A 20761-nucleotide genomic window follows, 5' to 3' on the forward strand; every position below is an offset into this window, starting at 1 on the left:
GGAAAGAAAATGACGTACTTTAATTTGAATTTGTGTTTTTAAATGTTATTTTAATCCTTACTCTAAATAAATCTTAAAAATTTTATATTTTTAATTAAATCTACTAGAAAAGCACTCATCATTTTAAGAATGCTTATGAGATTTTTTCTATGTTTCACACTTATCATATTTATAAACTCTTTGTATATATATATTGATGATTAGAACCCTCAAATCCCCTCAACCACCAAGAAAAGTGATTGTAAAAGTGGTGAAATCTCAACCTCTATGTACAAACAAGTTGGCATGTCTCACCTCTCACTTTAGCCTACATCTTCTCTTCTAAGCTATTAATCCTAGTCTTTTTCCATTTTCCCCCATATCTACTCCTCCATTATTGTCTCTCAAGCTACTTTGCTTTCACTTTGTTTTAATCTTAATAATGATCTAAAACACCATTCCCCACTTTCCAATCTTATATAAGTTTCCTTCATCTTACCAACCCCACTTTGTCATCAACCCCTTTTGGATTTCCATGGCTTTACTCTATTCTTTATGTTGTGTCTCATTTTCGGCACTGGTGATAGTCGCATTGTACGTCTCGCCGGTGGTTTCGACGTCAAGGCGAGTGTTAGGAGATTACGGTAAACTCGAAAACGGGTTCAGGGTCACGCTCAAGCATGTTGATTCAAGCAAGAATTTAACCAAATGGGAGCGGATCCAACGTGGGATAAAGCGTGGGAATCACAGGCTGCAGAGGTTGAACGCCATGGTTTTAGCAGCCAGCGGTGATTCGGCTGAGGTTCAAGCGCCTATCGTTGCTGGGAACGGCGAGTTTCTAATGGACTTATCGATCGGGACTCCACCGAATAGTTACTCTGCGATCTTGGACACCGGGAGTGATTTAATATGGACTCAATGCAAGCCTTGTACCCAATGTTTCGATCAATCTACCCCGATTTTCGACCCGCAAAAATCTTCGACGTTCACCAAGTTGTCATGCTCGAGCGACCTATGTGAAGCACTTCCGCAATCAACATGCAGCGATGGATCATGTGAGTATCTCTACACATACGGCGATTACTCCTCGACGCAAGGGGTCATGGCAACCGAAATATTCAAATTTGACAGTGTTTCGGTTCCGAATATTGGATTCGGGTGCGGAGAAGACAATGAGGGGGACGGATTTTCTCAAGGCGCAGGCCTCGTAGGGCTGGGGCGTGGACCCTTATCATTAGTTTCACAACTAAAAGAACCCAAGTTTTCATATTGCTTAACCGCCATGGATGAGACCCAGAAAAGCCTACTTTTGATGGGGTCAATAGCAAGTGCAAATGAATCATTAGGTGAAATGAGGACCACTCCATTGATACGTAACCCATCCCAACCATCTTTTTACTATCTTTCACTCCAAGGAATCACTGTGGGAAGCACTCGCTTGCCTATCAAGGAATCAACTTTTGCACTAGAAGACAATGGCAGCGGCGGTGTAATCATCGACTCCGGCACCACTATCACGTATCTCGAACAAGCTGCTTTCAGCGTGCTGAAAAAGGCATTCATCTTGGAAATGAAGCTTCCCGTCGACACTTTGAGTTCAACGGGGCTTGACCTTTGCTTCACCTTGCCATCAGGTTCAACCCAAGTTGAAGTACCTAAACTTGTATTCCATTTCGACGGAGCGGATTTGGATTTACCGGCAGAGAATTATATGATCGCGGACTCGAGCTCGGGGGTAATTTGTTTGGCGATGGGAGGCTCGAGTGGGATGTCAATCTTTGGCAACGTTCAACAGCAGAATATGTTGGTTGTTCACGATCTGGAGAAGGAAACTGTGTCCTTCATTCAAACACAATGCCAAAATATATGAACTTATTCATGGCATTAATTTTCGTTTGTGTTAAATTGTAACTTTTGTTTTTCTTATAATTTGTTACAATTTCATCTATACAGATGTAGATTAATGTTAAAAATAAATTCAATGGTTCTTGTTTGAATTTGCTTATTTTAGTCATCGATTAGATGATAAACAAATTTCGTTGGATACTTACAAAAATCATAAAATTTTGGTCTAACAACTATAAATCTAAGTTATAAATATCTAAAATATGAATACAATAAATAATTTTAAAGCTTAAGTCGATTGACTCTTAATTTTATTGGCATATGGATTCGAGTACTTTGAAGCGCATTATACACCTATTTATTGATTAGGAAAAAGTTATGGATATTTATAAATATTATGTAAAAAACCAATATAATAAAAATTATAATAAAATTATTCAAAATAAAATTTTAAAGCTTAAACCAAACAACATTAAAATTTTATTAAATTTCTAAATTTTGCTTTTCGATATTTTTATTTATCTATTCTAATTTTGAATCAGAGAAAAGAGTTGTAATTATATTGTATTATAGGGTGATGATGATGGAAATTTTTGGAATAATATTTCTTATTTTTGCCAGAAAACAATAAAAATAAAGGTGTGTAAGTATTTAAACAATCTCCTTTGATTAAAGTAAATTTGATTTATTATATTATAATATGAAACGGCTTGGAGAGGGTAGGGTTAGGGATAGAAGAATTGAAAAGTGAGGATGCACTTATTTTACGTTTTAAAAATTTTCTCATGTTTTTTGTGTATATTAAATTGACATGTTCTAGAATGCCAGTCTTAATTACAGTCTTATATTAAATTAAAGCATAAAAGGTTAGAAAACTCAGTTTATCCCATGGCAATAAAAACGACAATTGCAAAAAGTAATACTAAATCTAAATCATTAGTTCATGTTCCTATATGATAAATGATGACAAGAAAATAATTATACTAGTACTACCAAATTCATATTATTTTTTCTCATCCCATTACTTATTCTATATAATAAATATAAGGTTAAATTCTACTATTAGTCCTTATATTTTATAGAAGTTGCTATTCAATCTTTATATTTTAGTTTGGTCATTTTAATCTTTGTATTTATTAAATTTTAAAATTTCAATCCTTATCAAATGATAACAATTAAATTCATTAAGTTATGCTATTTTCAAAATCTGATGCAAAAAAAACATATTATCAAATGTGGAATGTCATGTCAGCTTATTTTTTCTACATATTACTCACTAAAAAACCAGTTAATGTTGAAGTTATTTACCAAGCTTAAGAGACTTAAGTCTGTCTTGAATATGCTCAATACTGAGGCTTTTGGTAATATTTCTGCTTGAGGTAAGTCTAAGGCTATGGAGTTGGAAAGCTTGTAGCTTGCTTTGTTGCAGGGTGATCTAGCTAGAGCTGGTCATATTGATCAGATGAGAGCTGATCTTTTAGTTTTGTAAGAAGTTGAAGCATGTTTTTTTCAGAAAAAAGCTCGAGTGCAGTGGATTAGAAAGGGGAATCAAAACACTACTTTTTTGCATAGTACTATTACAGTTAAGAGGAAAGCACATTGTTACTTCTCTTTTTGATGCAGCTGGTAATCAGTTGGAATCTTTTGATCAAATTTCTATAAAGATTTTGATGTTTTATCAAAATCTTCTAAGTGCAGTTGATTTCAATGTTGTTGAGTGCCTAGATTCTTTGCTTCAAGAATTACTACCTAAACTGACTGATGATGCTCATTATATGTTGACTAGTTTTATTACCAATGAGGAGATAAAGACAACTATTTTTGGGTAGGGGATGAGAAATCCCCTAGTCCTGACGGTTTCACAGCTTTCTTCTTCAAATCAGCATGGGGTATAGTGGGGCCTGGTTTTCTTGAGATTGTTTAGTTTTTTTTTTTTGCATCCTCCACTTTATTAGTTTTCTTTAATGCTACTTCAATTTCCTTGGTTCCTAAGTGTGATAATCTTGGTTATGTGAAAGATTTTCGGTCAATTTGTTGTTGCAATTCAGTTTATAAGTGGATAACCAAGGTTTTGGTTCATAGAATGACTCCTTTTTGCTTGTTTTGATCTTTAATAGTTAGAGTGCCTTTGTTAAGGGTCATAGTATCACTGATAGTAACATGTTGGCTCATGAGCTAATGTGAGGGTAAGGTAGAAAGCATATTTCTCCTAGATGTGCCTTAAAGGTTGATCTTCAAAAGGCGTTTGATTCTTTACACTGGGGTTTTTTTTTTCTTTCAATGCGTAGAGCTCAAGGGTTCCCTGAAAAGTTTTTAAAGTGGATTGAAGTTTGCTTAACTACTATTCAGTTCTTTGTCTCCCTTAATGAAAGTCTTGTGGGGTTCTTTCGTAGGAGGATAGGTATTAGGCAAGGACATTCTCTCTCTCCCTACCTTTTTGTGCTTGCAATAGATGTGTTATATAGGTTATTGGATGTCGCTGCCACAAATGCTCTCTTCAAGTATCATCCCAAGTGCCTTCGAGTGCGGTTTACTCATCTTGTGAAATTAGATTATGGAAGTCAACAAGAGCTTGAAATCAAAGATGAGGAAGAATTGAATATTGGGAAATGTGCCCATATTGTAGTAAACATGTAATTGTTTTCTATTTATTTGAACGATGAATAAATAAATAAATTTAATTTCACATTTCACTATTATTTCTTTTGTATTTATGTCTTTTATATTTTGCATGCATAAAGGAATTGTGACAAGCAAATATTATCTCATTGATTGTATAAAGTTCAAACTGAAGATAAGTGGCATTATAAAGAACGTTTACATTGCAAGAAAGACAACTTACTTCAGTAGATAATCTAAATGATTACGTAATCCTGTAAAAGAATCAAAGTGAGCATTTAATTCAAATACTGAGAATGATTATTATGTCGTCTATAATTCCAATTGGGGAGATGGCTAGTCTTGGCTACCGGAGCAATTGACTCCACGAGTAGAGACATAGATGTATTCATGGATAGAATGATACATTAGACTAGACCCAAGATGAATTGATTTTGAATCCATTTGTAAATTAATTCACTTGTGACGTTTATGGTATGGTTTACCTAAATCCTGAGTTAGTCGCTAACCATGCGTATGTAACTCATGTGCTTTGATATAAGTGGAGGCTTATGCTCTAAAAATGATCAAGCCCATAGCCGGTATGTTGGGTACATGACTTGTATATGACATGGCTTTACTAGAAAAAATGGAATTCATAGCTCAATTAAAGAGTTAATGATATCCTCTCATTGACATTGTGTGGATTAATAATATGGAATGTGACCATGGGTTGCTTGTTCTTGAACGAGCAATTTGTCACAGTCATTTGTTGACAGTGACCATATTAATCATTAAGAAGACACAATAGTGATAATGAGATAAAATAGGATTGTATTGAGTGAACAGATTTAATTCAGAGGAATCAAGGATATCATGTAAGTGTAACACACACATGACGAGGTCATTGGATAAAGCAGTTGGATGAATTGCTTTTGTAAAGAGTATATAATAAGGAGTTTTCAATCATGTTACTTCTTGTGGACTGACTCCATGATTAAGTAATTGCGAATTATCGGAACAATGCTTCTGGACATAATTGCAATCACTAAGGCCTAATTTTATATTCGATGCTTCTACATTTGAATCAGAAGAAAATTCTATGACTTTGGGAATAATTTAATTGAGTTGATTTATTCGATGTGGAATTAAATTAGGTGGTAGTAAGAATTTTTCAACTAGAGAAATTGATTAAAGAACTTTCTTTAAAAATTATTTTGAAAAATCTAAGTGATTTTTGGATAAATTAATTTTGATCAAGTAAAATTAAATTAAATTAATCGAATCAATTAAAATTAATATAATATTTTTGGAAGTTAATTTTCAAGTCAGACAATTGGCCCAATGAGTAATTGAACTTGAAAATTGGACCTAAGATTATAAATTGGGCTTGAGAGCCCAAATCCGAGACCAAGATCCAAAAATTGGTCAAAAATCTAGACTGGTATGTGAAACTGGGTCAACAGTCCAATCGATGGCTAGACAGGACCGGTTGGATCGTCATTGACCCAGACCGAACCGACTTGGGGTGCCGTAAGGGTGTCGCACCTGCATCACCGAATACGGCGGTACCGATGGCTGTGACGGCGACATCTCAGTGGCCAGCGGCGGTTGGTCGTCAGTGGTTGAGTACTGGAAGAGTTACACTTTTACTGAGACTCTACCATAGAATTTAATTTTAGATTAATTATTCCAAAAAAATATTATTTTAATATTTTAATATTAAATTAAATTTAATACTTATCTTAATAGTATTTTATTAATTTAATATTAAAATGATTATCTTAATATTAAAATTAATTTAATGTTTATCTTGTAGATAAATATTCTATTATTTTAATAAGATTTAATATTAAATTTAATTTAATATTTATTAAGATAAATATTATATTAATTTAATATTAAAGTGGTAGTTTAATTATAGTTGAACTTTCTAAACTCTCCCTATATAAAAAGAGCTTGGGTCATTATTTACACACACTTGAATTCAAGAGAAAGTTGTAAAGAGAAAATCCTCTGAAGAGATTATTCCAGAAAATTTTTAGAGATATTTTTTTAATTTACAACTTGACCCAAAAATTTAGAGAAATTATAAAATTACCCCATTGGTAATTTTTATGAAATTTTTTTGATTCGAAGCGAGCCCACACTTGGCAGATGTGAAAAACCTTAGTTTTTAGGAAAAAAAAATCGTATTTTATGGAGTTGCAGTTTTAAAAAAAATCCATAAAAAATAGTATAAAGTCCCAAATTTAAAGCCAACCAGTCCATAGTCTAGAAGATACATAAAAAACCCCAAATAAGTAATAAATTCTAGGCATTAACGGAAAAAAAGTCTAAGTAAAGCTTACCGACCCTACAGTAGATCCATAGTTGACTTAGGTGACCCATGCAACCTTACAAAACTTTTCAGAAAAATGGGCTCACACGCCCATATGGCCCACTTGGACCAAATTGGCCTTGGCCACGTGATCCATTTTTAATGTAACCCGTGCTAGTTAATTATTCATATATGTTTTCACTATTTACTTATATGTTCTTTCAAAGCTGTCTACTTGACTCACTGTTACTAAATTATTTATATCTTGAGCTACAGAATCCCGAATTAAGATCCGTTTGATTTTTTTGAAACTAGACTCAAATACCTTTCTAACATAAAATTTTTAGAATTTTTGGTTCAGCCAATAAGTACAGTAAAATCTTCAAACTTACTCATGTTTTGTTGTTTGACAGCTTCATCCCTTCTTTACTAAAAATTAATTATCTCTTAGTAAAAAATTTGGACGATGTTTCCATTTGTTTCTATTGAAAATAGACTCATTAATAATTTAAACATGTAAATTTTAACCCCAAATTATTTTTCTCCAATTTTGATGATTTTCCAATGTCAGAATAGGGGAACCCAAATTCAATCTAACATTGTCTTACAAAGTTTATTATACCTCACGATTTACAATTCCGTTACTTACACCATTTCTTCTATGAGAAACTAGACTCAATAGGATTTAATTCCATATTTTTTTCATCCTCTAATTTAATTTCCACAATTTATGGCGATTTTTCAAAGTTATCCTACTACTACTGTCCAAACAGCAAGCAATTTTGGCTTTTTGCCGAATTTTTTTTTTCGTTTCGGGTACACACTTGGTTTTGTTTGATGCTAAAACAGTCCCCGAGCACTCCAAAGCCTATTTTCAAGACACTCAACATCAACTTAACGGATTCACAAGCGAATTGACAACCAAGAACAAACAGAAACCCAACTTACCACCAACGATAACCCTCCGTTTAACTATTGTTAAGATGAGAACACTGAATTCACCAGTCCCAGCCTCCCCCTACGCCCAAATCGCAGAGAAAAAACATTACCACTTCAGTCGTTAAGAGATTCATGATAGAAACGAAGAGAAACACTTACTGAAACTAAGCGAGCACTAACCGTGTGCGAAAACGATGGAAAATAAATGGATTAGGGAAAAATCAAGAAGAAGAAAAAGAAGAGGGAGAAGAATAGACGGCATAATTTCTTTTTTTTTGGAAAAGAGAGTCAAAATTCGGTTATGGGAAAAAAATAAAGCAAAATCCTGATAACCCCCAAAAACCCTTGATCTTCTCCCCTAATTCCCACTACACATCCACTACTCAGAATCCCCCTATTACACAACTCTATCCTGAAATCTGAGCAAAAAATATTACCCTTGCCTGCATAGGGATTCGAACACAAGACCTCCACCATAATAAAACACCATTTAACCCCCAGACCAGCAGTCCCATTCTAATGTAATTTACCCAACAATCAAATAAAAGCCTACTAAAAAAGAGTAAAACCTAATTCATTCAAAATACCAAAATTTGCTCAAGCGAAGGCTTGAACTTGGGACCTCCCAAACACTCTTAGAACACATAACCACTAAAGCTGACAGATATTTGTGTCATATTTTCACAATAACGAAATTAGAAATTTCGGGGCGTTACATCTTGAATGATTTGATTACATAGAAAGTGTCATTCTTTAGATCTTATGCATGTTTTGAGTTATAAATGGGAATGGATGCGATATTATGTATTTGTTATATATTTGTTTTTTGTTAAGGTTGTGGTTTTTAGGAAATAGACTGTGGACTATCATCTCTACGTACTATTATTTTTTAAAAAAATTCATAAAATTCTTGTGATCCAAAAATGGACATAGGACTTAAATATATTTTTTCCAAAAGGAGTCCATGTCGAGTAAAAGATACGTTGGCAGTTGAAGACCCAAGGAATGCCTTGTAGTGAAAAATTACGTAATTGTGTAAATTTATTTTTCCATTTATTTTTTAGAAATAAAACCATGGAAACCTTGGCTGGCAATTTTATTTTAATTACCTATCTCATTATATATATGTTTTATAATTGTTTATAATATTATGTAATGTTATAATTGTGATATATATATGAGAGAATCTACAGTTGATCGATTAAAAATAAGAAGTGTGATAATGAGAAAATACATGTGTTGTATTGTTATATTTACTTCTTTAGGTTATTTGATAATTGTGAGAAGTATGGTAATGAGAAGGTGCATGCCTAGGATTGGCTCTGGCTAGGAAAGGCTTGGTTTTTAAGTGGTCAAATTTGACTCACCTCCCTTTCTTGGGACCCTACTTGGTGCATGGTTCTCATTCACTTCTTCGATTTTTCCTTTAAAAGAAAAACTATGAAAAATCAAAATTATTTGTTTTAAGATTGATTCTTATGAATGGATATTATAAAATTGTCATAACATGCTATGCATTTTTTGGAAGCATGTCATTTAAATTAGGTAAGAATGCCACTAGGACTATTGTATGATCATTCTTGAAATTTGGGATGAAAAAACCTTACATGTTTTTAAAATATTGAATGGGAGAAGGTCATTGAACAAGACCTACGGCCTCCATTGATGGTCCCTATGTGATAACATGATAAAGTTTCGAGTCGGTTCCTACCTTGTCTGCACCCCAAGGTAAACTTTGTCATGTGGGTTCACTAGATGAGATTTCCTTTTAAGGACAACTAGTCATACATGACTTTCAGAGAGATTGTCCCAATATGACTCACAAATGAAATCATATTCATGATGGGTGTTGAGTCAATGGTTACACACTCAAGATCATCTCTAATTAAATAGTTTCCCAAGAAACGATATTTAAGCTAGAGATGATGGTTAAACGTTAAACGGTCATTAGTTCGTATAGAGTTTTAAGAATTAAAATTTACGAAATGATTGGATGTAATCCATGTTCTTGCTAGTTAATCATGAGACCCCAAGTCGACATGGTTAACGGGTGTGAGAATGATCATAGAAATGAATTTTTTTAAGGTTTTAATACAGGACGCATGCATCATACTTCATTCTTGATATGTTGCTGAAATGAAAAATATTTGCTTAATACAAAGATAGTAAGTAGTGGATCTTTATTTTTTTTTCAGTTCAAATATGTCTCCTACTTCTCTTATTAGCATTCTTACTGAGAATAACTTAAATGGGTGTAACTTTCGAGAATGGAAATGGAACTTGCTGATAGTTCTCAACTATAAGAAACACAAATTCGTTCTTGACGAAACGTGCCCTCCTAAAGCTCAGCCTAAAGTGAGAAATCACTGGAGAGATTTTGACTTGATTGCTCGATGTTATATGTTAGCAAGCATGAGTAGTGTGTCACAAAAGCAACACGAGAATTTTCGTATTGCCAAAGAGATCATGAAAAATTTAGAGGATTTGCTCGGAGGCCAAGTCACGTAGGCTCGACAATTCGCTAATACAAATTTGATGAATCATCAACAGATAATTGGCACTCCAGTTAAATAACATATGCTTAAGCTTATGGGATATTTTGCAAAAGCGGAGGACAATGGGGCTGAACTAGATGTGAACATGCAAATTGAAATAGTGTTCAAATCCATAACCAAGGAATTTGCTAGTTTTAGGGTCACTTAAAACTTGGGGAACAAAACACTTACATTGACTTAGCTCATCAAAGAATTACAATCCTATTAGTTGATGCTGAATGGCGGTAAGCCGGTTCAGGAGAAACCTGAGGCAAACTTAGCTATGGGTCCCTCGTCCTCTAAAAGGAAACAGAAAGCTAAGGGAAATAAGAAACCGACTAAGTCTTCAATTCCACCTCGTGTGGATAGGAAGAAGGCTAAGAAATCAAAATATCCTAAAAAGATCAAATATTTCTTCTACAACAGGAAAGGGCATTTCAAATTAAACTGCAAGGAATATTTGAAATTACCTAGGCGAAAATGGAAAAGGTATGGAAATCTTTGTGGTTAAAGCTTGCTTAATGGAAGAATCAATTGACAATTGGGTTATTGATTCTGCACCACTAACCATGTGTGTGTTTCTTTATAGGGGTTCAACAAAATGAGAAGTCTGTGTGACAAAAGCCTCTCGTTACGGATTGGAGAGGGGAGTTATGTTTCAACTGAAGTAGTGTGAGAAGTTATTTTACACTTCGATAATTTAAGGAAGATTTTTTTAAAGAATGTGTTTTAAAACTTCTCACTCTAATGAGGGATACCTATGGCACTTAAGACTTGGTCATATGAACCAAGAAAGAATCACTAGACTTGTGAAAGATGGTCCCTTAAGTATGCTTAAGAAAGTTAGTCATCCACAATGTGAATCTTGTTTGAAAGGTAAAATGACTAAGAGGTCTTTTAATGTGAAAGGTACAAGGGGCCAACCAACCTTTAGAACTTGTGCACACTGATGTATATGGTCCCATGAGCATTAGTACATGAGGAAGTTATGATTATTGCGTGATGTTTATCGACGACTATTCTCAATATGGATATGTGTATCTAATGCATCACAAAAGCGAAAAATTTGATAAATTTTGAGAGTTTCGTACAAAAGTGGAAAAGCAATTAGGTTTATTCATAAAGAGTCTTCGATTTGACCAAGGTAGGGAATATTTTTCTGATGAGCTCTTAGGATACCTCATAGAGTATGAGATTTTATCTTAATTAACTGCGCCGCGTACTCCACAGCAGAATGGCATAGCTGAGCAAAGGAATAGAACCTTGCTTGACATGATTTGTTCAATGTTAAGCTATTCACAACTTCCTACTTCCTTTTAGGGATATGCAATACAAACGGCTTGCTATATTCTGAATGATATGCCAATCAAGTCTTCTTGTAAGACACCTTATGAACTTTACCATGGAAATAAACCCGCTCTAAATCACTTTAGAATATGGGGTTGTCTAGCACACATTTTGGGTAAGGATGCAAAGAATTTGGATGCGCGAACAGAATTGTGCATGTTTATAGGATATCCAAAATAAATAAAAAAGAGATTATTCTACAATACGAAAGATAATACGATTAAAATTTCTACTCATGTTACTTTTCTCAAGGAAAGCTACATGGATAACTTTAAGCCTCAAAGTAAAGTGGTACTCGAGGAACTTTCGGGAGTGGTAGAATAATAACCGAGTTCAATTCTTGAGAAAGTTGTAGAAAGACCTACAAACGATCAACAACATAGGGGAATTCATCGTACTGGTAGAGTTTCTAAAAGACAAGACTTCTTCATCTATGATTGTAGTATTTATAGTAAGGAATCCAATCATGAGAATGATGATCCCCTCACTTACGATGAGGCTATGCAGGACGTTGATTTCAAGCTCTAGAAACAGGTCATGGATGCTGAGATGGATTCTATGAAATCAAATATGGTGCGGGAACTCATGGACATACTGATTGGGATTAAACCCATAAGGTGTAAGTGGATCTACAAAAAGAAGAGAAATGCGAAAGGGAAAGTGGAAACACACAAAGCTAGACTTGTAGGAAAAGGCTACACGCAGAAAGAATGCACCGATTACTTTAATAAGATTTAATACTAAATTTAATCTAATATTAAAGTGATTATCTTAATATTAAAATTAATTTAATGTTTATCTTGTAGATAAATATTCTATTATTTTAATAAGATTTAATATTAAATTTAATCTAATTAAATTTAATATTAAAGTGATTAAGTTTAATCATAGTTGAACTCTCTAAACTCTCCCTATATAAAGTAAGCATTGGGTCATTATTTACACACACTTGAATTCAAGAGAAAGTTGTAGAAGAAAATTCTCTGAAGAGATTAGTCTAGAAAATTTCTAGAGATATTTTTCTAATTTACAACTTGACCTAAAAGTTTAGAAAAATTGTAAAATTACCCCACTGGTAATTTTTGTGAAAAATTTTCTAATTCTAAGTGAGCCCACACTTGGCTGATGTGAGCTTGAGGATAGCGGAGAAGACTACTCGGTCGAAGCGCTCATCTTAGATGAATCGAAAAGGTACAATTTTGATTAAGTGTTTATTACTTTAGATATCACAACCAAGATTTTGTTTTGGAAAAAATTTTAAAACTCTGTTTTTTCCCTAAATTTATTTTTCGCTTTGTTTTCCGAACCCATTTTTCCAACATTGAACATGACCGAAGAAATCTCTAATCCAATTGACTTAGCTGTAAACATAGTGGTAAATGTAAAAGTAGACATAGCAGTAGATGTAGAAGTAGAGTTGACCACTAACATTAAGTTTAAAATAAGTTTGAATGAAAGTATCGATAAGCCAATACATTTTCTAGCCAAAATCGAGGAGGTGCCAACAGAAGAACCTGACGATCATCTTGTTCTCGTTTGATGTTGAAGGTAAAGCTTTGGTTAACAGAGCCTTACGTGACATGGAGGTGAAGAGGCTCGAGGTAATAATACCTCGAAAAATAATTTTGAGTTGGCTCAAATTTGACACTAAGTGGCTCGTAATCTGGATGTCACGACAATCGAAGATAAGGCAACTGAGGATGTTGGTTTAGATACATCAATAGTGAAACAAATGAAGAATCAAAGTTTCAAAAACCAACTGGAAGTTCATTGATGGCGATACGGATTGTCCTGAATCTAAAAAAAAGGCTTTTTCTTTAAATTTACTTTGTTTTTTATTTGTTTATTTTTATTTAGTTTATTTTAATTCCTTAATTATGTGTTTTATTTATTCACAATAGTTGAGGAGCTCTTGAGGTGGAAAAAAAATCAATGAATCAAAGAAATCGATATATCACACGAAAAGACTCGGAAAAAAAATCGTCACTTCGCGATGGGAGAAGTCGTATCGTCGCGACGAGGAAACTCAAAGTCACAACACAACTACAGGGTGTTGTGACATGCCATGACGAAATAGCCTGGGAGCATAAAAGTTATCACAACATTGCAATAAGGAAGGGATCATGTTGTGACGAATTGACTGCTATCCAACATCCCGATACCTTAACTATCCAATCGACCCATGCAATTCTCTTTTCTTCTTTCCCACCATTCTCCGCCCTCCACAAAATCAACAACTCTAGTTTTATTTATTTATTTAAGTTTATTTAGATATAATAGTTTCTTGTTATTTTTCCTATAGGTACTTTTTTGTTCGCTTGAAGCACACAAATCTCAATATCGATACAACAACGAGAATTCGACTTTTTTAGGGAAGTTTTCTTGTTTGCACTTTAGTTCTTTTACATTAAGAGTGATGTATGTTCTAAAATGTGGGGGAATTACATAAGATTTATTTATTTTTAGTTTGTGTTCTATTTGTTTTATTCAATTATTTAATATTTAAAAAAATTGTGTTTTCTTTCTGTGTAGGAACTCCGTACTTTAGAAGGCAGTACATATTCAAGCTAAACCGGTAATGGGAGATGACCCAACTAACCTTTCAAACCTTTCAAGACAAAATGGGTAATCTCATCTCTTATTTATATGTGAGCACATTAGGGACAATATGCTAAATAAAGTGTGGCAGTGGCATAGAATTTTTAATTTTAAAATTTTTCATGGTTAGTTTTGTTTAGTTTTCGTAATATTTTTAGTCAAATTTTTTTCTTTTCTTCTATTGTGTGTTTTTTTTGTGCTTGAGCTTGTGAAATTCAAGTGATTGGTTAGAGCATGTAAATAAGATTGTGTGAATAAATTGTAAATTTAGTTTGATATTGATCTATCGTAATTTGATATGTCAAATTATGTTTCCTCGTTATACTTAAAGAGCTTATTTTTGGGTAATTTCATGTCTTTTCCATAGTTCTTAGGCTTTCAATTGAATAAGTGTAAATGCCTTGTTTTACTCATTTTTTAGACCCAAAATGGTCAATTGTGCCATTAGGGGCCCTAACGTTCAATTGAGTGTTGTAGGTACTTGACAGCAGCCCAAAATTGTGCAAAAACATCACCAATGTAAGGGGTATCACGACATCGAAGCATGAGAATCGCAATACCCCAATTAGTCCCAGGATTAAGGCATCCTAAAGTGGTATCGCCATATCCACCTTGGATATCGCAATATCCATATGACAAGGAACACCCCATTTCTAGACTGACGAGGATATCGCGATATCACAATAGTGAGAGGACAAAAAATTACGCTAGGGGTAATGTTTTTCCAACCGAAGCACCAATTAGAGGAGGCTTGTTCAAGGGCATTTTGGTCAATAAATTGGGACAGAATTTGTTGCTAAATAAGCCAAAATTGGTTGAGAGAGAGGAGGCCACATTAGCTTAATTTTTTACCTTAGTTTTTCCTTAGGTTATACTTAGGTTTTCTTCCCTATTTTTTAGGGTTTCTTATTTTCATATTCATCCTTAGTGTAGTGTTTAGTTTGCTTGCATTTTACTCTTGCTCTTGTTGTTCTTCTTATTGGTTAAGTTAGTTATTACTTTTGCTAAGGTTTTCTTTGCACTTTTAGTCCATTTCTTTACTTGTAATGACATTTCAACCTTTAAGCTTGACCGCCTCTGGACGTACTTACATCCATAGTGTGAATACTGCAATAAAATAGAGTTATGAGGCAGTATTTGCAAGTATACGGGTTGAGCTATAATATAGGTTTTACAATGAAGTAGGTGAGTACTCTGAGGATCGTATCCTAGAAAGGCGAGTACTAAATCAATCTTAACCTAAACAATTAAATATCTAATTAATACTTTAAATCAGTTATAGTACGAGAGTAAAATAAGAAATATGTTTAGGGTTTGTAAAATAATAAAATGAAAATAATATAAAAAAGAATTAAAATTGTAAGAGATAGAGATAGATAAAATGAATCAAATCTAAGTATGGGTGATCAACTCGCTTCGGCAATCCCAATTAACTGTTGTCTCGGGTTCCTCGTCAACCAACTAGTCACTACCCTAGCACGATCTTCTGAGCTTCCACTAACATAACGAGTTAGCAACGACTACTTATCTTCCGACCTCACAGTCCAGACTGACTTAGGGTAAAGGTGTTCACGAATAGGTAATACAAATTTTGGGTTAATTCCCACCTTGATAACTTCCCAGGGTTGTCAGGCCTAGGGTTTGTTTCACGTTCTTCCTTTTCCAAACAGTTGATCCATTGAGTAACCCTACAAAATAGTTAAGAGATCATGCCTCAACTCGCTAATCCCCCATAGAAGGATTAGTTCTTCATGTCTTTCATAAACAACATGAAAAAAGTAGAAGAATTAATCATAGGGAATGATTGAAATAGAGAGTTTAAGAAAGCCTGATTGATATTGATGAATAGAGCGAATCCACAGAAATTGATCTCCTTTACAATCAGATCTCTTGAAAAAAATAAATAAACTAAAATTATAAAAACCTAAGAAAGTAAGAGAACAAATCTAAACCTAAAGAAATAATTTAAGCTAATGGAATGGTATCCCATAATGTGTGCCAGATAGGTCTATTTATAGCCTTTAGGTAGTCGTCGTCTATAGCCCTAGGATAGCTGACGTTTTCGAGCTTTAGGTTCAATTGTGCAGACCAAAATGCCACTGCTTCATGTTTTAATCTCGTCACAGATTCGATGTCGTGACACACCAGGACCTGTGTCGTGACGTAGCAACCAACATGTCCCTTTATAGCCATCTTTAGAGGTCGCGACACCCTCAACCTATGTCGTGACATTGAAGGAAATTTCTCACATTCTCTATTCTACTCTCTATGTTGCGACATAGAGTCTAGTATTGGCCTGAAATGCCTTCTAATGGTCTCCTACACATTCACAAACTATGTTAGCTCTTCCTTTGGCCTCATTCAGCCCTTAAGGTCAATAAAAGACTCGATGTGCACATTTTATTGAATGTAAGTAAAATTAAAGAAACTTAATTAAAACTTAACAAAAATGCTTGTATTCAAGCTCCTTAAATGTGAAAACTAGTTTAATCTACTATACCGAATTATGGCAGATCAAAGCTTAATGTATTTCAGTTTCTTGTAGTTTAATCTGTAAAGAACTTCACCTTTTATGTTTCTTAGTCTTCATTTTACCATTGAATGCTCATCTTTACTTTTCCTTCCAGTTTATAGCTTAAAAAGCTAATCTTTCATCTTTCTCTTGAGCTTTATTTCCATGGTTGTTGTGCTTCTTTCTTTTATGTTTGTTAGCTTAGTTTTTTTAAAAAGTAACGAAACTCCTAAAGGGTTGATTGATGGAGATGTGGGTAAGCTAATTTTTTGTTAAGGGACTAAATTGCAACAAATTGGATTAAATTGAATAAACATAAAAACTTAGGATTGATGACCCTAAGGGAAGATTTAGGCAAGTGAGATCGAGAGGTAATCTTCTTGAGCACCAATTCTTTAGTCCCAGGTTAGCTGACGAGATCGAGAGATAAACCTGACTAATTTGGTAAAGTTGAGATCGAGAGGTAAAACGAAACCACTTTAGGAATTTAAGCTATTTAGAACTTTAATTAAATGATTAGTGAACCACATCAAAGTCAACCAACCACCATTTGTGAGTTATCTCTAAATTTTATAACTTTACATCCTTTATGTTTTAGTCCTTTAGATAGTTCATCGATAACTTAGGTTAATCATCTCACATTTTATGATTTGTCATAATATAGCTTTTAGCGGTTAGTTGTTTAGACTCCTTTTGCATGCCTCTAGTTAGGAATTGCTTAATCGCCTCCTCCCTCGGCTTCAACCCCTTGGAATAGTTTGTGTTCCATCAGAAATATAAATATTACAGCTGACACTGTATGCTTGCAATTAAAACTGCTCTTCAAAATAACTTTTCCAAAATTATTTATTTTAACGTGCACACTCGATAGCGTTCAGATACTAATTGATTCTAGGTGATTTAATTTTAGGTTTATTAGTTCGATTTATTACACTATGAATAGATTACAGTATGTTAAGCATACCACATAATAAATTAATATAAAAATGCATGTTAATTGAATAATAGGCTATAAAAATTGATAAACTCGGTTAATTTAATCCATGTATTGAAATACCTAGGGATGACCTAAGACATTGTTTGTAGACACATTAGAACTAAAAATTTGACCCGATGCATGAATCCCCTAATACCTTATTTTGAGCCTAACTCTATTTTCTTGAGGAACCGTAATTGAAACCATGAGCCTATTTCATATTATCTTTATCTTTTTTCTTGGTCCCAACACGAATTTAGACGTCAGACAATATTGAGGGTTAGGTAGATACATAACGAAGGTTTCAAAATAAAGAAAAAATATTAAGAGCAAAAGCTAAGGAATAATGTAGTATAGTGAGTATCAGATTCTTGTAAGCTTGTGTTGTAGTGAAAAAAAATTAGTGGAAAGAAAAGCTTCATAAAGGCTAAAAGTCAATCGAGAAAATCTTGAATAAATAAAAACAAAGTGAAAAAAAATACTCATTTTTGGCACAAAAAACTCGCTAAGATGATTATACTCGTTAATACTATATTGTGCCTTAGGAAATGAAGAGAAAAGGAATGTAAGAGAAGTGTATATAAGGTGGTGAGCTTAATTGGGACATTGGGGAAGTATTGGGAACAATATAATGTGTCAAACTATGCTCGTGCTTAACTCCTTTTGTCCAGCCTATTCTTGAAATCTGAACCAACCTAAGCCACAGAACATTACAAGCCTAAAAATCTTATGACTTAGGTGATACACTGCATGGATGAAAATTAAACTGGTTTTGAAAATTCTTACCACTTATATTTCTTTTAGCATAAATGTATTTGTGTATTTGTTTTGATGGATAACTATGCTTGATGTTCTTTGATTTGTTTGCTTTGTAATTTATTGAACTAACCTATCTAACTCTAGAAATCATGAGTTAGTTACCTATCACGCTAGAATTATGTGTTTAGTTTTAAGGTATGTATTTAACCTAATTAGGGCAGCCACAATTGCCTATAAATAACAATAGTTAGGCTAAGTTACAAAGCTGTCTTTTTAAGGAGTCGACCTAGGGATTCACCCTAAAGAAGCGTCAAACAATATTTCATATTTTTAATTTTTTTCTTTCAGTCTTCTTTAGTTTTTTTTATGTTAGCTTAGTTGGAATCTTTCTATTTCGATGTGAAGACGATTGCGAGTGGAGATTGTTCCGAAATCGCGCTTCAGTTTTTTATCAATGAGCATTCTCTTTTCTTTTATTCTTTTATTCCGTTATTTATATTTTTTTAACTTGATCAACTAACGTTTATATGAATATTGGGATAAAATATTGTGCGCATTTTATATATTGCATGTTTCATTTACGAAACTGATTTATCGATTAAGTAATTGTTCATCTAAAATTAAGTGTTTATTCAAGAGTACTTAGTATGTTAGAGATTGATGCCCTTAGTAGAATATCTAGACAGGTGAGATCGAGAAGGTATGCTTTCGAGTATAACTTGTGCCAAGTGGTGAGACCGAATAGGTATCGTTATGCCTAGGAAGAGAACGAAAGGGTGACTTAGGTAGTAATCCTTAGTGAAGATAAGACCGGAAGGGTATTCTTAGCTAAGGGTGGTAAATAACTCAACTGAAGGTAATTAGAGACTTAAATGATAATTAGGGATTTAATCAATCATAGACTGGGAACTCGCATCATTGACACTAGTAATAGGAAATTCCATTAGGATTTCTTAGGTTAGTTAAATTCCACTAGGTTATTTTAGGTTAATTAATTTAATTAGTTTAATTAATATTTTAATTATGCATTAACACTACTAATTTGTGACTCAATTAGATTAGTAATTATTTTCTGTAATTAATTGAATAATAAATTTCCTCAATCCACAATCCCTTGGGTACAATCCTTCGAATACTTTCCAAGTGTTTCGTTGTAAAAAAACTATTACAATTTGACCCGATACTTTTAGACATCGTTGCTTTATTTGATATCTTTTTTGTTGTAGTATCTCCAGCCCAAACGTCCGCACGTTTGGCGGTGATCAAACTGGCGAAGGATGCTTAAGTTAAAGCCTTTGGATGTTGTCACTTCTCAATGTTTGCTAATGCTAAAGTGAGTACTTCTCAATTGTGGGAGGCAATTAGAACTCGTGGTATGAAGGTGGAGCGATAGCATTTGCTATGGTTCCCTTTGCATATTCCCAAGCATTCTCTTATTGCTTGGATGGTCATTCTCAATAAGCTCCCTACTCGAGACCGCTTGCTTGCTTTAAGGATTTCTTTTGATACTTGTTGCTTTTTCTATGTGGATGCTACAGAGGCACGTGGTCACATTTTCTTTGTGTGCAATTTTTCAAGGAAGATGTGGCAATCGATTTTGCAACTTTGCTCCATTTATAGGGCTGTGTGAACTCAGAGACAAGAGTTAGCTTGGGCGATATTGAAACTTAAAGAAAAGTCCTTGCTTGTTGTTATACTCAATCTTGCTTGGAATGCATATTTGTATGTGATTTGAAGGCAGAGGAACAAAAGGTATTTTGATGCATCTTTTGTCAAGAAGATTTTGTCTTGGTGCAAATTAAAGAGGTTGTCTAGACTCATTTATTAGGAAGACCAATCAATAGAGCTAACTATGTTAATGCTTCACTTTGTGCTTCTTGGGATATTATTGGTTAATTTGTTGTATAGCTTAAAATATAGTTACTGTACAATGTTCTTTTGTAGCAATTTAACTACTTTATTGGATTAATAGATTCATCATTCATCCCAAAAAATCTAGTTAATTGATTAATGACTATCATTTATGTCAAGATTGAAATTTCAAATTTTAAAAAGTATAAAAACTTAAAACAATCTAATTGGAGAATATGAGCTAAATCTACAATTGTATGCATAGTACATGACTTGATTAACTACTACTATTTGAATCTGAGACTTAAATTTTTGAATTAAGGAATAAAATTGACTAATTCAAAAAATATAAAATTAAAATTAATCAAAAATATATATTGATTTTGTATTTTGGTCTTGCAACAAAAACTTAGGATTGACTATTGCAGGTCTTTTTACCAAATAAATACTGAAAATGAGGTAATTATTTCTCAAAATCATTTTCAAAACCAAATATGAAATTT

At 33.5% G+C, this 20761-nt stretch overlaps 1 protein-coding gene across 1 annotated transcript; it reads left to right on the top strand.

Annotated features, from left to right (window-relative positions):
* Positions 1 to 239: 239 nt before the first annotated feature.
* Positions 240 to 1976, top strand: LOC105778066 (aspartic proteinase nepenthesin-1). Its single transcript, XM_012601651.2, has one exon. It carries the CDS (start codon positions 515 to 517, stop codon positions 1847 to 1849), a length of 1335 nt encoding a protein of 444 aa, XP_012457105.1. The 5' UTR covers positions 240 to 514; the 3' UTR covers positions 1850 to 1976.
* Positions 1977 to 20761: the final 18785 nt, after the last annotated feature.

The sequence above is a fragment of the Gossypium raimondii genome, chromosome 10, assembly GCF_025698545.1.
Source record: "Gossypium raimondii isolate GPD5lz chromosome 10, ASM2569854v1, whole genome shotgun sequence".
In the NCBI taxonomy this organism is placed as follows: domain Eukaryota; kingdom Viridiplantae; phylum Streptophyta; class Magnoliopsida; order Malvales; family Malvaceae; genus Gossypium; species Gossypium raimondii.